Source organism: Leucoraja erinacea, chromosome 1, assembly GCF_028641065.1.
Source record: "Leucoraja erinacea ecotype New England chromosome 1, Leri_hhj_1, whole genome shotgun sequence".
NCBI lineage: Eukaryota > Metazoa > Chordata > Chondrichthyes > Rajiformes > Rajidae > Leucoraja > Leucoraja erinaceus.
Window position 1 is genome coordinate 137976581 of NC_073377.1, and position 14084 is coordinate 137990664.

Genomic DNA, 14084 nt, shown 5'->3' on the forward strand with positions numbered 1-14084 from the left:
AAATTGTCCCTAGTGTGTGTAGGATCGTGTTAATTTGCGGGGATCGCGGGTCGGCGCGGATCCGGTGGGCCGAAAGGGCCTGTTTCCGCGCTGTATCTCTGAAATAAACAAAATTTCTAATTTGCAGAAGTCAATTAGCCTACAAACCTGCACATCTTTGGAGTGTGGGAGTAAACCGGAGCACCCGGAGATGGGTGTATGGAGCGAGGTAGTTGAGGCAGGTACTATTGCAATGTTTAAGAAACATTTAGACAGGTATAAGGATAGGACAGATGTAGAGGGCTTCGGGCCAAGCGCAGTGGGACTAGTGTAGATGGGGCATGTTGGTGAGTGTGGGCAAGCTGGGCCAGAGGAGCTGGTTCCGTGCTGTGTGACTCTGACTAAATCAGCCGTGTGTGTTTCAGTGGTGTTTTTGTTTTTGACTGGTTTGAATATGATTGTACGCTGTGAATGATGCAACACATCTCCACAGGACTGGGCAGTGAGAGATGGTGGCCATGTTGCAGCTCTCCACTCGTGGGTGGGTCGTAGGGTTGCCAACTGTCCAGTATTAACTGGGACATCCCGTATATTGGGCTAAATTGGTTTATCCTGAACGGGACCGCCCTTGTTCTGTATTTGGCTGCTACTACTCGGGTCGAGGAGACTGTCGGTTCAGAGCACCGCATCCGGCCCCGCCTCACCTGTCCCGAAGTAATGCAGCCCATGGAGTGCAGCAGCAGCGCCTCGCCCGTGGCCCCGTCGGTCGGCGGCCTGGGCAGCTGTCCTATCTTCACTTACCACCCCTCCTTCTCATGGCTGATCATCGGTTCATGAGACGGATGGGGTGCATGATGTCACTCGGCCCGGGCCAAAACTCCCCAGCTGGCCCGCCGGCTGGGCTTTGTGTGCAGTCCAGCACCCGGGCCAACTCATCATTCACCCACCCATGGCCGAGTCGGTCAACGAATTGCCGTCGAGAATTTGTCCTGTATTTTGACCTTTTGTCTCTTGTTTTGGAGTGAGAATGTTGACAACCTCATTGTACCATGATACTCTACTAATCTGCGATCTCTTACTCGGTTATAGCGGATAATCGGCAATAACACACCATAACCCCCCTCCCTGTGGTCTAACAAGGGTTTGCTGTATATAATATCAAACAAAAAGAAAAGAAGTTCAATAAATAAAAACCACAATATAATGCAGAAACGCAGCCCAGAATCTCTAGTGCAACCCAGACACTTCACGGTGAGAGTGTAGATTGAGTTGAATCGTGCTCCGATATCTCGGCAGCTGCCTGCTGTACTCATGCAAAGTGAAATTGAGGCATTTAGTGGGTTTCCTCTATCACGGGAGTCAGGTCTGGGGTTCTTCACGAAGAGCCAGGCCCTTCAGCCCATCACGTTTGTACCAACCATCAACCACCCATTTACACTGTCCCGCGTTAATCCCATTTATTTTCGTTCTCCCTCCCCCCTGACCCCCCATCAACTCTCGCTAGAGTCTCATCTTTAGACTTTAGGGATACAGAGTGGAAACAGGTCATTCAGCCCATCGAGTCCACCCCGTACACTAGCACTGCACAACACGCCAGGGACAATTTTACAATTTTTACCAAGGTCAATTAACCTACAGACCTGTGTAGGAAGGGACCTGTACATCTTTGGAGTGTGGGAAGAAACCGGAGCACCCGGAGAAAACCCATGCTGCCCTATAAGGAACATGGTTGGGGTTTTAACAGAAGGTTCCCTGTGGATCCAGGCAGAGACCAGATCCATTCATGTGTCCAGACAAATCATTAGCTTTCAAATCAATTTAATTTAATTATAATAATTGTTGAATATATACAATAAAATGAAATCAATGATAGAGGCATTAAGGTGAATGGCTTCAATCGACCAGGCGCAGTGAGTTGCAATGATCTGTGGGCAGCAGCGCAAAGGCATAGGAACCTTAAATAGACTCTAGTAAATACCTCAGGGCAACACGGTGGCGCAGCAGTAGAGTTGCTGCCTTACAGCGCTTGCAATGCCGGAAACCCGGGTTCAATCCCGACTACGGGCGCTGTCTGTACGGAGTTTGTACGTTCTCCCCGTGACCACGTGGGTTTTCTCCGAGATCTTCAGTTTCCTCCCACATTCCAAAGATGTACAGGTTTGTAGGTTAATTGGCTTGGTATAAGTGTAGAAATTGTCCATTGTGTGTGTGTGTGTACGTTAGCATTAATACACGGAGACAGCTAGTCGGTGCGGACTCAGTGGGCCAGAGGACTTTCTTCTGCGCTGTAAACTAAACTAAACTAAACTAAACTCAACCTCCATATAGACAGCACCAGTAGTCAGGATCGAACTCTGGTCTCAGGCTTTGTAAAAGTCAAAAGAGTGTTTTATTGTCGTATGTCATCCCAGATAGAACAGATAGCAAAACAGACTGTGTCACCATAAAACACTGGACACAATATAATAAACCAGAAGAAATTGTTCAATGTGCAACTCTAACTGTGCCACTGTGCCTCGCCATTTTATCGTTCTTGTTTGTGTATTCTGCATGTGAACAGGAACCAGTTGTAAGAGAAAGAACTGCATGTGCTGGAAAAATCGAAGGTAGACAAAAATGCTGAAGAAACTCAGCGGATGAGGCAGCATCTATGGAGCGAAGGAATAGGTGACGTTTCGGGGTCTCGACCCAAAACGTCACCTATTCCTTCGCTCCATAGATGCTGCCTCTTCCGCTGAGTTTCTCCAGCATTTTTGTCTACCTAGGACCAGTTGTAAGTTCATGGGGCTGTCCCACTGTACGAGCTAATTCAAGAGTTCTCTCGAGTTTACCCTGATTCCAACTCGGAGAATTACGGTAATGGCCGCTCGTAGGTACTCGGGGCTCTCGTGGACATTTTTCAACATGTTGAAAAATCTTCACGAGTCTTCACGAGCTTACCGCGTTTCCCGAGAACCTGCTGTTAGCGTTACGAGCCGTACCGAGCTCCGACGTACCCACAACGTACATTCTACGTGCTTACCACGAGTTTGATTTTGTTTTTAACAGGGGAGATCTCTTGAATTAGCTGGTACAGTGGGACTGCCCCATTAGTCCCGTGGCAGGTGCAGCATTCTGTGCTGGTTCCGACACGGAGTCGGCCTTCCTTTCACCAGATCTTATCTCCAGCAGCAGACAGCAGTTCCCCACGGCCAGGAAATCCTGCAGGAACGGACATTCGCTGGTGACAACAGGCCCACCCTGCCCTGGTAGTCACATCCCACAGCTTGGACTGTGCACACTTAGCTTTGAGAAAAAATTGATTGCTTTAAAAGATCTTTGGACTTTGGAGGTACAGCGCAGAAACAGGCCCTTTGGAACACCAAGTCCACGCCGACCAGCTATCACCCCGTACACAAGCACTATCCTACACACTAGGGGCAGTTTAGAGTTTACACACTTCAATCAACCTACAAACCTGCACGTTTTCAGAGTGTGGGAGGAAATCGGAGCATCCAGAGAAAACCCACACATGTCACGGGGAGAACGTACAAACTCCATGCAGACTGCACCCGTAGTTTGGATCAAACCCGGGTCTCTGGCGCTGTGAGGCAGCAACTCTACCGTTGCGCCACAGTGTGTTCTGGGTACCACAGGGTGGTTGCAGAGCAGTGGGGTACAGGGACCTGAGGTGAATCTGTAGAACTCATTGCCACAGACGGCTGTGGAGGCCAGGTCAGTGGATATATTTAAGGCAGAGATAGATAGATTCTTGATTAATACGGGTGTCAGGGGTTACGGGGAGAAGGCAGGAGAATGGGGATGGGAGGGAGAGATAGATCAGCCATGATTGAATGGCGGAGTAGACGCTGGGCCGAATGGCCTAATTCTACTCCTATCACTTACGAACTTCTGAGTAGCTTTTTCCAAAGCTCTCTCTCTCTGCAGACAGTGGGAGACAGCCAGGGGAAGATCTGTGAAATAGCTTTCATTTTTATCCTGGCATCTTTGTCACAGTTTGTTCTTTGTGAAGTCCTTCTGTAGAAACGAGTGCGTCTGGAACTGCATTGAGTCCAGCTTAGGGAAACAGCTGAGTGTATTCTCAGGCTCAATCGACCAACTAGATCAACGTGAAGCGCTGGAGTAACTCTTACTAGAAGCTTTAAAGGGCACTATGATTTTATTTTTAACCACACAGCGTGGAAACAGGCCCTTCAGCCCAATTTGTCCACATGGGCCAACATGCCCCATCTACACTAGTCCCACCTGCCCTCTAAACCTATCCTATCCATGTACCTGTCCAAAGTACCTGCCACAACTACCTCCTCCGGCAGCTGGTTCCATACAGCGAGATGGAATGTCATACAGACACAGCAAATAAACAGGCCCTTTGGCCCATCAAGTCCACGTCAACCACAATCACCCGTACACTAGTTCTATCCTACACACTTGGGACGATGTACAGTGGCCAATTAACCTACAAACCCGCACGTCTTTGGAGTGTGGGAGGAAACCTGATCACCTGGGGAAAACCCACAAGGTCACAGGGAGAACGTGCAATCTCCGTACAGACAGAAGTCCGGATGGAACCTGGGGTCTCTGCCGCTGTAAGATAGCAACTCTACCGCTGCGCCACCGTGCCGCACAATGGGGTTTTACTGGATGGAGTTGATCCCAGATTAGGAGGGGGTGCACTGGATGAGGGGTGATCGCAGTGAATCATGGGGATCCAGTGAATGAAATGGTCCCTGGTTGTTATGGGAAGCAAAAGAGTGGATAGTTGTTGGCTTGACAGAGCTTTGCGTATCTTTGTTAGCCACAAGGCGGGACATTGGAAGAAGGTTTGTCATGTTCCGTCATTGAAAGTCGGCAGTGATATGTCAAGTAACTCCAGACCCTTCAGCCTCATGACATGGTGGGAAAATTACTGACGAATTTGGGATAGGCACGAACCGATCGGTGAAATCCTGCCACGCTCATTTGATCGAGCATTTGAGGTGGGAATGATGAAAATAAAATGTATTAAAAAGGAACGGCAGATGCTGGTTTATACCAAAGTGGAGTTTAGTTTAGAGATACAGCGTGGAAAGAAGCCCTTCAGCCCACTGCGATCGCCCCGTAGACTAACACTATACTTACACACTAGGTACAATTTACAGAAGCCAATTAACCTACAAACTTACACGTCTTTGGAGTGTGGGAGGAAACCGGAGCATCCAGAGAAAACCCACGCGGTCACAGGGAGAATGTAAAACTCTGAATAGACAGTACCTATAGTCAGGATTGAACCCGGTTCTCTGGTGCTGTGAGGCAGCAAGCAACATTACTGCCCTTACTGTCCCAAAATGCTCGAGTAACTCAGCGGGCCAGACAACATCTCTGGAGATAAAGGGTAGGTGATGTTTCAGGTCGGGACCCAACTTTCACAGTCAGAATCCTCCTTTCACAATCTGAAGAAGGGTCCCCTCCCAAAACGTCACGTATTCATGATCTCCTGAAATGCTGACTGGCCTGCTGAGTTATTCCGGCACTTTGTGTCTATCCTCGGTATAAACCAGCATCTGCAGTTCTTTGGTGTTACATTCCATGAAGTGGCCAGTGTGTCTCCCACATTACAACATGACAAGACTGCACAAGCATTTCATAACATCTTAAGGTGATTACAGTTGCTGTGGAAATACTGTAAAACGATCACTTTAACCCCACTGCATCAACTTGCGTTTATCCACCTTCCCTTTACACACATTGCTATTGCTGTCGTTGGTTAAGGATCTTGTCGAAAGCTAATGATACCAGTGTTTGATGCGTTGACTCTGTTTGTTTTGCAGTTATCCTGCCGTGTGCGATTTCCTACAGCACAATAATTTATTATCAGTAATCCGAGCTCACGAGGCACAGGATGCTGGGTAGGAGCTTGTTTGTATCTCAGAAAAATAATGCTTGCTGTTGACATTGAATGTTTAATTCCCGTGCATTAAAGCAAACTCTGTGTGATGGTGTTTGTGGAATCATAAGTTCATAAGGTCATGTGATAGGAGCGGGATTAGACCACTCGTCCCATCAAGTCTACTCCGCCATTCAATCATGGCTGATCCATCTCTCCCTCCCAACCCCACTCTCCTCCCTTCTCCCAATAACCCCTGACACTCGTACAAATCAAGAATCTATCTATCTCTGCCTTAAAAATATCCATTAACGGCCTCCACAGCCGTCTGTGGCAAAGAATTCCACAGATTCACCACCCTCTGACTAAAGAAATGTTCTTCTCATCTCCTTCCTAAAAGAACCTCCTTTAATTCTGAGGCTGTGACCTCTGATCCTAGACTCTCCCACTAGTGGAAGAGTCATGATCAGCCATGATCACAATGAATGGCGGTGCTGGCTTGAAGGGCCGAATGGCCTCCTGCACCTATTTTCTATGTTTCTATGGAAACATCCTCTCCACTTCCACTCTATCCAGGCCTTTCACTATTTAGTAAGCTTCAATGAGGTTCCCCCTCATCCGAGTTTGAGGATTGAATGCAGATCGATAAGACCATGGGACGGGGGAGCAGTTAGGCCATTCAGCCCTTTGAGTCAACACCACCATTCAATCATGGCTGATCTATCTTTCCATCTAAACTCCATAACATTTCACACCTTTCAAAGGAGAAGGCAGGAGAATGGGGTTGAGAGGGAAAGATAGATCAGCCATTGATTGAATAGCGGAGATGGGCCGAATGGGCTAATTCTGCTCCTATCACATGAGCTTTCCCAATCAAAAACCTATCAATCTTCACTTTAAAAATACCCAATGACTTGCTGAGATTCACCACCCTGTGACTAAAGAAATTCCTCCTCATCTCCTTTGTAAAGGTATATCCTTTTAATGTGAGGCTGTGCCCTCTGGTCCTCGACTCTCCCACTAACTGCTCTGGCCATTGTGTGACCAATGGAGTGAGAGGAACTCTTCCCCCTTCTGTGCGCAATCCTGTCAGCAGATGCCAACATCCTCTATGTCACATAGTCATAGAATGATGCAGTATGGACACAGGCCCTTCAGCCCATCTTGCCCACATCAGCCAACATGTCCCAGCTACACTAGAGTCATAGAGTGATTACAGTGTGGACACAGGCCCTTCAGCCCATCTTGCCCACACTGGCCAACATGTACCTGCTACACTAGAGTCATTGATACAGTGTGGACACAGGCCCTTCAGCCCATCATGCCCACACCAACATGTCCCAGCTACACTAGAGTCATAGAATGATGCAGTATGGACACAGGCCCTTCAGCCCATCTTGCCCACACTGGCTAACATGTCCAAGCTACACTAGAGTCATAGAGTGATTACAGTGTGGACACAGGCCTTTCAGCCCATCTTGCCCACTGGCCAACATGTACCTGCTACACTAGTCATTGATACAGTGTGGACACAGGCCCTTCAGCCCAACTTGCCCACACGGGCCAATATGTTGCATCTACACGTCACACCTGCCTGCGTTTGGTCCATATCCCTCTAAACCTGTCCTATTCATGTGCCTGTCCAAACGTGCCTGAAATGTTGTTATAGTACCTGCCTCAACTAGCTCCTCCGACAGTTCGTTCCATACACCCACCACCCGTTGTGTAAAAAAGTTACTCCTCAGATGCCTATTCAATGTTTTTCCCCTCACCTTAAACCTATGTCCTCTGGTTCTCGATTCCCCTCCTCTGGTCATAAAACTCTGTGCGTCTACCTAATCTAACCCTCTCATGATCTTGTACCCCTCTATAAGATCACCCCTCATCCTCCTGCACTCCAAAGAACAAAGTCCTAGCCTGCTCAACCTCTCCCGAGAACTCAGACCCTCGAGCCCTGGCAATGTCTTAATAAATCTTCTCTGCACGCTTTCCAGCTTGACCGCATCTTTCCTATAACACGGTGCCCGCATTAGGGGGTAAACCTTGGGAGTGACTGTGCTCTTGTGATCTTCACAGGTATCGAATGTACAGGAAGAGCCAGACAACAGGCTTCCCCTCACTAATCACCATCTTCTCGGCTCCCAACTACCTGGATGTCTACAACAACAAAGGTATGTGTGACGTGGCACCACGCGTGTGACTGCACCAGTGCAACACGTGTGTGACCTGGGCGCCAGAGGGCGGGCTCTTTGATCTTACAAGGCTGCTCCGCCGTAACAGGATCCAGTTGTAACCGCAACCTCACATCCCCGACCAACTGGGTAACCTTCACCCCTGTTCTCACCCAGAATCTGTCAAAAACATTCAAGGACTCTGCCAAAGCTCTGTCCCATTTTAACGGAGATCACCAAGAGTGCTGGCTCTCGCGGTTCACCAGCCGCTTGCCACTGTTGCGGGCTGGAATAGTCTGTGTACCATGTGTATGTGGAGTGTGTGAGGCTGCAGCCCCTGTTCCATTATCTAAAGAGGCTGCTCCTTACCTTCTGGCTGCACTTCACACCCACCATCCTCATCTTTGGACACCCTGTGCGTAGGGGAGACGGTAGGGTGGAAGATGTCCTGGTTGGATTGCACCTGGGCCTGGCATCAGGAGGAAGAGGGCTCCGCCCGAGCCGGCTGCCTGACCCTTTTCCGGGGTTACGTCCGCGCCCGGGTGGGGTTAGAGAGGGACTACGCGCTGTCCACGTGCACCCTGGGGGATTTCTGGGACCGCTGGTCACCGCGGGAGGTGGAATACAACCTTGACAAGGAGTGTAACATAATTGTATAGAAGTCTATTTAGTATATTTGTTTGTCTTGTATTGTGGTGGTTGGTTCTCGTTTGTTTTATTGTAAATATTATTTTTAATAATTGAATACATTTTTTGAAGAAGAAAAAAAAAAGTGCTGGCCCCAGGATGGAAGATAGCTCATTGTTAAACAATGCTCCCTGGTTTAGTTTAGTTTAGTTTAGTTTAGAGACACAGCATGGAAGCAGGCCCGCCGAGTCCCCCGTGACCCTCGATTACCCATTCACACTGGTGATATGTTACCCTACTTTCCCATCCAGTACCGACACACTATTTACAGCGGCCAGTTAAGCCACAAACCCACACGTCTCTGGGATGTGGGAGGAAACCAGTGCACCTGGAGAAAACCCAGGCGGTCACGGGGAGAACGTGCAAACTCCACATAGACAGCACCCGAGGTTAGGATTGAACCCGGGTGTCTGGCGCTGTGAGGCATCAACTCTTATCAGCGACACCACGGTGAGTGGCACAATTGTGCTGCCTGTAGAGCAGTATAATATCCGTGCTGAACACGATGCCAAGATCAACTGATCTCCTCTGCCTCCGCACGATCCATGTCCGTCCTCCATTCCCCAGTGCTGGATTCTCCGGCAGGAGAGGTTCATCTGGTACTCGTGCACCAACCTTATTCGTGAAGTCCCCTGGTTCAAAGCTGACAGAGGGCGGCGCAGTGGTAGAGTTGCTGCCTCACAGCGCCGGAGACCTGGGTTGCATCCTGACTATGGGTTGCTGTCTGTAGGGAGTTTGCATGTTCTCCCCGTGACCATGTGGGTTTTCTCCGGGTTTGCTCCCACACTGCAAAGACGTGCACGTTTGCAGGTTAATTGGCCTCTGTAAATTGTAAACTGTCTCGAGTGTGTAGGATAGTGCTAGTGTACGGGGTGATCGCTGGTCAGAGCGGACGCGGTGGGCCGAAGGGCCTGTTTCCGTGCCGTATATCTCTGAAGAGGGCAGGTTTCCCAGCAGCTCCCTCTAGTCGAGAACCTGTTGCAAGTTAATTTTGAATATCCTGTGATTCTGACCAACGACTGAGGTGATGAACGGTGCTGCTGATAAATACATTGGCTCTACCCCTCCTGGCTCCCAGGTGGGCTCTTCCAGTCAGCACATGTAGAGCTGTTTGCAGAAAGCAAATGGCGCCATCCAGTGAGAGCACGGGCTGTGTCCCGAGGCTGCTTACCGATTAATGTGTGCTGGTTGTATAAAACACCTGCTGTAACATGCACCAGGGATCACAGCACTTTCCCTCACATCGATTTTGTAGGGCAATGGGTCTTTAGCGATACAGCGAGGAAACAGGCCCTTCGGCCCACCAAGTCCACACTGACCAGTGGTCCCCACGTACACCAGCAATGACTTACACACTAGGGACAATTCACAATTTTATCGAAGCCAATTGACCTACAAACCTGCACGTCTTTGGAGTGTGGGAGGAAACTGGAGCACCCGGAGAAAACCCACGCACGTCACGGGGAAAACGTATAAACTCCGTACAGACAGCGCCCGTAGTCAGGATTGAACCTGAGCCTCTGGCAGCAACTCTACCTAAATAACCTGAGCTACTCCTTCCCTGATGGGAAAATTCCTTTTGCGAGTTCAATCCCATTCCTTGGCGCTGTCTACTCCAAGCTTGGTGATAATTAGCACACCTTGGAAATCTGCAATGAAGAAATGTCACTATGATGCGCCTAAAAATACCTCTTCTTGTGAAACTACCTAAAAGCTGGCTGCTGCTCAGAATGAATGTGTTCAGTGCCTTTCAGTTGTGAATGTGTTTCTGCGGCGTGTGTCTGCTGTGTGTTCTCAGCTACTGGTGTTATGTCGAGGTGGGTCGATTTAGATCCAGACCAGCTTATTCTCATATAAACCAGGGTGCACATGAAGCGCACAGAGTCAACAGCCCACAGGTAATGAACTGTAAATTCAACGACAGGTGTACAGCAGCAGAATGGCGCGAAGATTGTAGCACAAATGAACGTCATGCTTTGGAAGTGTAGACAATAGACAATAGGTGCAGGAGTAGGCCACCGCCATTCAATGTGATCATGGCTGATCATCCACAATCAGTACCCCATTCCTGCCTTCTCTCCATATCCCTTAACTCCGTCATCCCTAAGAGCTCCATCTAACTCTCTCTTGAAAGCATCCAGAGAACCAGGCTCCACTGCCCTCTGAGGCAGAGAATTCTACACACTCACAACTCTCTGTGTGAAAAGGTTTTTCCTCATCTCTTTCCAAATGGCTTACCACTTATTCTTAAACTGTGGCCCCTGGTCTGGACTCACCCTTCTAAATTCCAGAGTGTACAAGCCCAGCCACTCCATTCTATCAACATGACAGTCCCGCCATCCTGGGAATTAACCTGGCGAACCTACGCTGCACTACGGTGACCCTCAGACTATCCTTGATCGGACTTTACTGGCATTACCTTGCACTAAACATTATTCCCTTATCATGTATCTGTACACTAAATGGATCGATTGTAATCATGTATTGACTTTCTGCAGACAAGTTAGCATGCAACAAAGGCTTTTCACTGTACCTCGGTACACATGACAAAAAACGAAACTAAAACTGAAACAGAAACTGATCAGCACAAACATTGTGGGCCGAAGGGCCTGTTTCTGTGTTATATTTTAATGCAAAACACTGCGGCATGGTGGTGCAGTGGAGAGTTTCTGCCTTATAGCACCAGAGACCCGGGTTCAATGCCGCTGGTCATTCTATTTATTATTTTTAATAAGCAATGAAGTAAAGCACAGCAAATGTACAAAGGATGGTTATAGTAACAGGACCAGAATTGAGAGAGTATCTGTCAGGAATATAGAACAGTAACAGCACAGGAGCAGGTCACCGGCCCACAACGTCCCCGCTGAACATGATGCCAAGTGAATCCAATCTCCTCTGCCTGCACGTGATCCACATCCCTCCATTCCCTGCATATCCGTGTGCATCTAAAAGCCTTTTCAACAGTGCTATTGTACCTGCCTCCACCACCACCCCCGGCAGCGCCTTCCAAGCACTCACTATGTTAAAAAAAGTTCCCCACACATCTCCTACAAGCTTTGCCCGTCTCACCTTAAAGCTGTACTCTCCACTCTTTGACACTTCCATCCTGGGAAAAGGTTCTGACCGTCTACCCTATCTGTGTCTCATTTAGGTTTAGTACTTTTCTCAGGTGTTCCCTCATCCACCAGGGTTCTTATCCTTAAGAAATAATAAAATAAAGCACGGCAAAAGTACAAAGGAGATTTATAGTAATTAGGGGTGCGGTGATGCAGCGGTAGAGTTGCTGCCTCACAGCGCCAGAGACCCGCGTTCTATCCTAACTATGGGTCCTGTCAGTGTGAATTTTTTATGTTCTCTCTGTGATCCGGGTTTTCTCCAGGTGCTCCAATTACCTCCCACATTCCAAAAACGCATAGGTTTGTAGGTCAACTGGCTTCTGTAATTTGTAAATTGTCCTGTGCGTGTAGGATTGTGCTAGTGTACGGGGTGATCGCTGGTCGATGTGGACTTGGTGGGCCGAAGTGCCTGTTTCCATGCTGTATCTCTAAACTAAGACCAATTTGAGAGAGTATACCTGAGAGGATAAACTGGTCAACTGCCTTGTTACTGTAGAGGGCAGACAGAGGACTGACCTCTAAGTCGGTGGGAATGCTGGAATGGGTGGAGATAGCGTGCGGGGTGGACTAGGTTGGTCAAAGGGCCTGTTTCCATGCTGTATCTCTACAGTAAATTAACGTCACTCCTGCTGCTTGCAATAGTTGTGATCAATTCGTGAACAAGAGCTGGCCTTGCTTGGTATCATGGCTCTTGTGCAGAATGAGCCAGATGGATTCTAGTGGCTCCAGCTTAAGCAGCCTGTACAAATCGCAGGCTGTGGTGTGAACGGGTTGCCTTCCATTAGAACTGCAACACATTACATTCTCACACATAATATTGAGACTGCTTGAAATCTTCTCATCATAGATACTTCAGGCATAAGGTTTTGATGAACAGTTTTAGACAATATCAGAATGGCGCAAAGATTGTAGTACAATTCAACGTAATGCTTTGGAAGTTTAGACAATAGACAATAGGTGCAGGAGCAGGCCATTCAGCCCTTCATGCCAGCACCATCATTCACTGTGATCATGGCTGATCATCCGCAATCAGTACCCGTTCCTGCCTTCTCCCCATGTCCCCTGACTCCGCTATCTTTAAGAGCTCTATCTAACTCTCTATAGACAGTTGGACATCCAGAAAATTGGTCTCCACTGCCTTCTGAGGCAGAGAATTCCATAGATTCACAACTCTCTGGGTGAAAAAGTTTTTCCTCATCTCCATTATAAATGGCTTACCCCTTATTCTTAAACTGTGGCCCCTGGTTCTGGACTCCCCCAACATCGGGAACATGTTTCTTGCCTCCAGCGTGTCCAATCCCTTAATAATCTTGTATGTTTCAATAAGATCCCGTCTCATCCTTCTAAATTCCAGAGTATACAAGCCCAGCCGCTCCATTCTTTCAACGTATGACAGTCCCGCCATCCCGGGAATTAACAACCAAGATTAAGGGATGTTTACAGAACCTGGAGTGACTGGATGAGGGAGGGAATAGTGAGAGGCTTGGATAGAGTGGATGTGCAGAAGATGTTTCCACTAGTGGGAGAGTCTAGGACCAGAGGTCACAGCTTCAGAATAAAACAACTAACCTGCCGAAGGATGATGAGGAGGAATTTCTTTAGTCACAGGGTGGTGAATCTGTGGAATTCATTGCCAGAGATGCTGCCTGACCCGCTGAGTTACTCCAGCACTCTGTGTCCATGTTCTCCAGAGATGCTGCCTGACCCGCTGAGTTACTCCAGCACTCTGTGTCTATGTTCTCCAGACACTAGTGTTCTAAATTAACGTAATATGTTTATAATACTGCCAAAATCAATGAAATAAGGAACAGCGGGACCTTTTCTACAAATGTCTTGCCCTAGTAATGGTATTTAGTATCAGCTGCGAGTTGCAGAGTTATGGACGTAGCCCAGACTACCACGCAAACCAACATCACTGCCTCGGCAAGGCCAGCAGCATAATCAAGGCCCAGTCCCACCCTAGTCACTCCCACTTCTCCCCTCTCCCATCAGGCAAGAGGTACAGAAGTGTGAAAACGCACACCTCCAGATTCAGGGGCAGTTTCTACCCAGCTGTTATCAGGCAGCTGAACCATCCTACCACCAACTAGAGAGCGGTCCTGACCTCCCATCTACCTCATTGAAAATCTTTGGACTATCCTTAATCGCACTTTACTGGAGTTTATATTGCACTAAACATGATAGTGCAAGGCTGGCTCGATTGTAATCATGTGTAGTCTTTCCGCTGACTGGATAGCACGCAACAAAAGCTTTTCACTGTGCCTCGGT

The 14084-nt window shown here is 48.3% G+C and overlaps 1 protein-coding gene across 1 annotated transcript in view; it reads left to right on the forward strand.

The window, feature by feature from the left end:
• Positions 1 to 14084, forward strand: part of LOC129702339 (protein phosphatase 3 catalytic subunit alpha) — a 326632-nt gene that overhangs the window by 276929 nt on the left and 35619 nt on the right. The window contains exons 7-8 of the mRNA XM_055644097.1: positions 5787 to 5864; positions 7919 to 8013. Of these exons, the coding sequence (XP_055500072.1) occupies positions 5787 to 5864; positions 7919 to 8013 (173 nt within the window). The remainder of the gene's footprint in view (positions 1 to 5786; positions 5865 to 7918; positions 8014 to 14084) is intronic.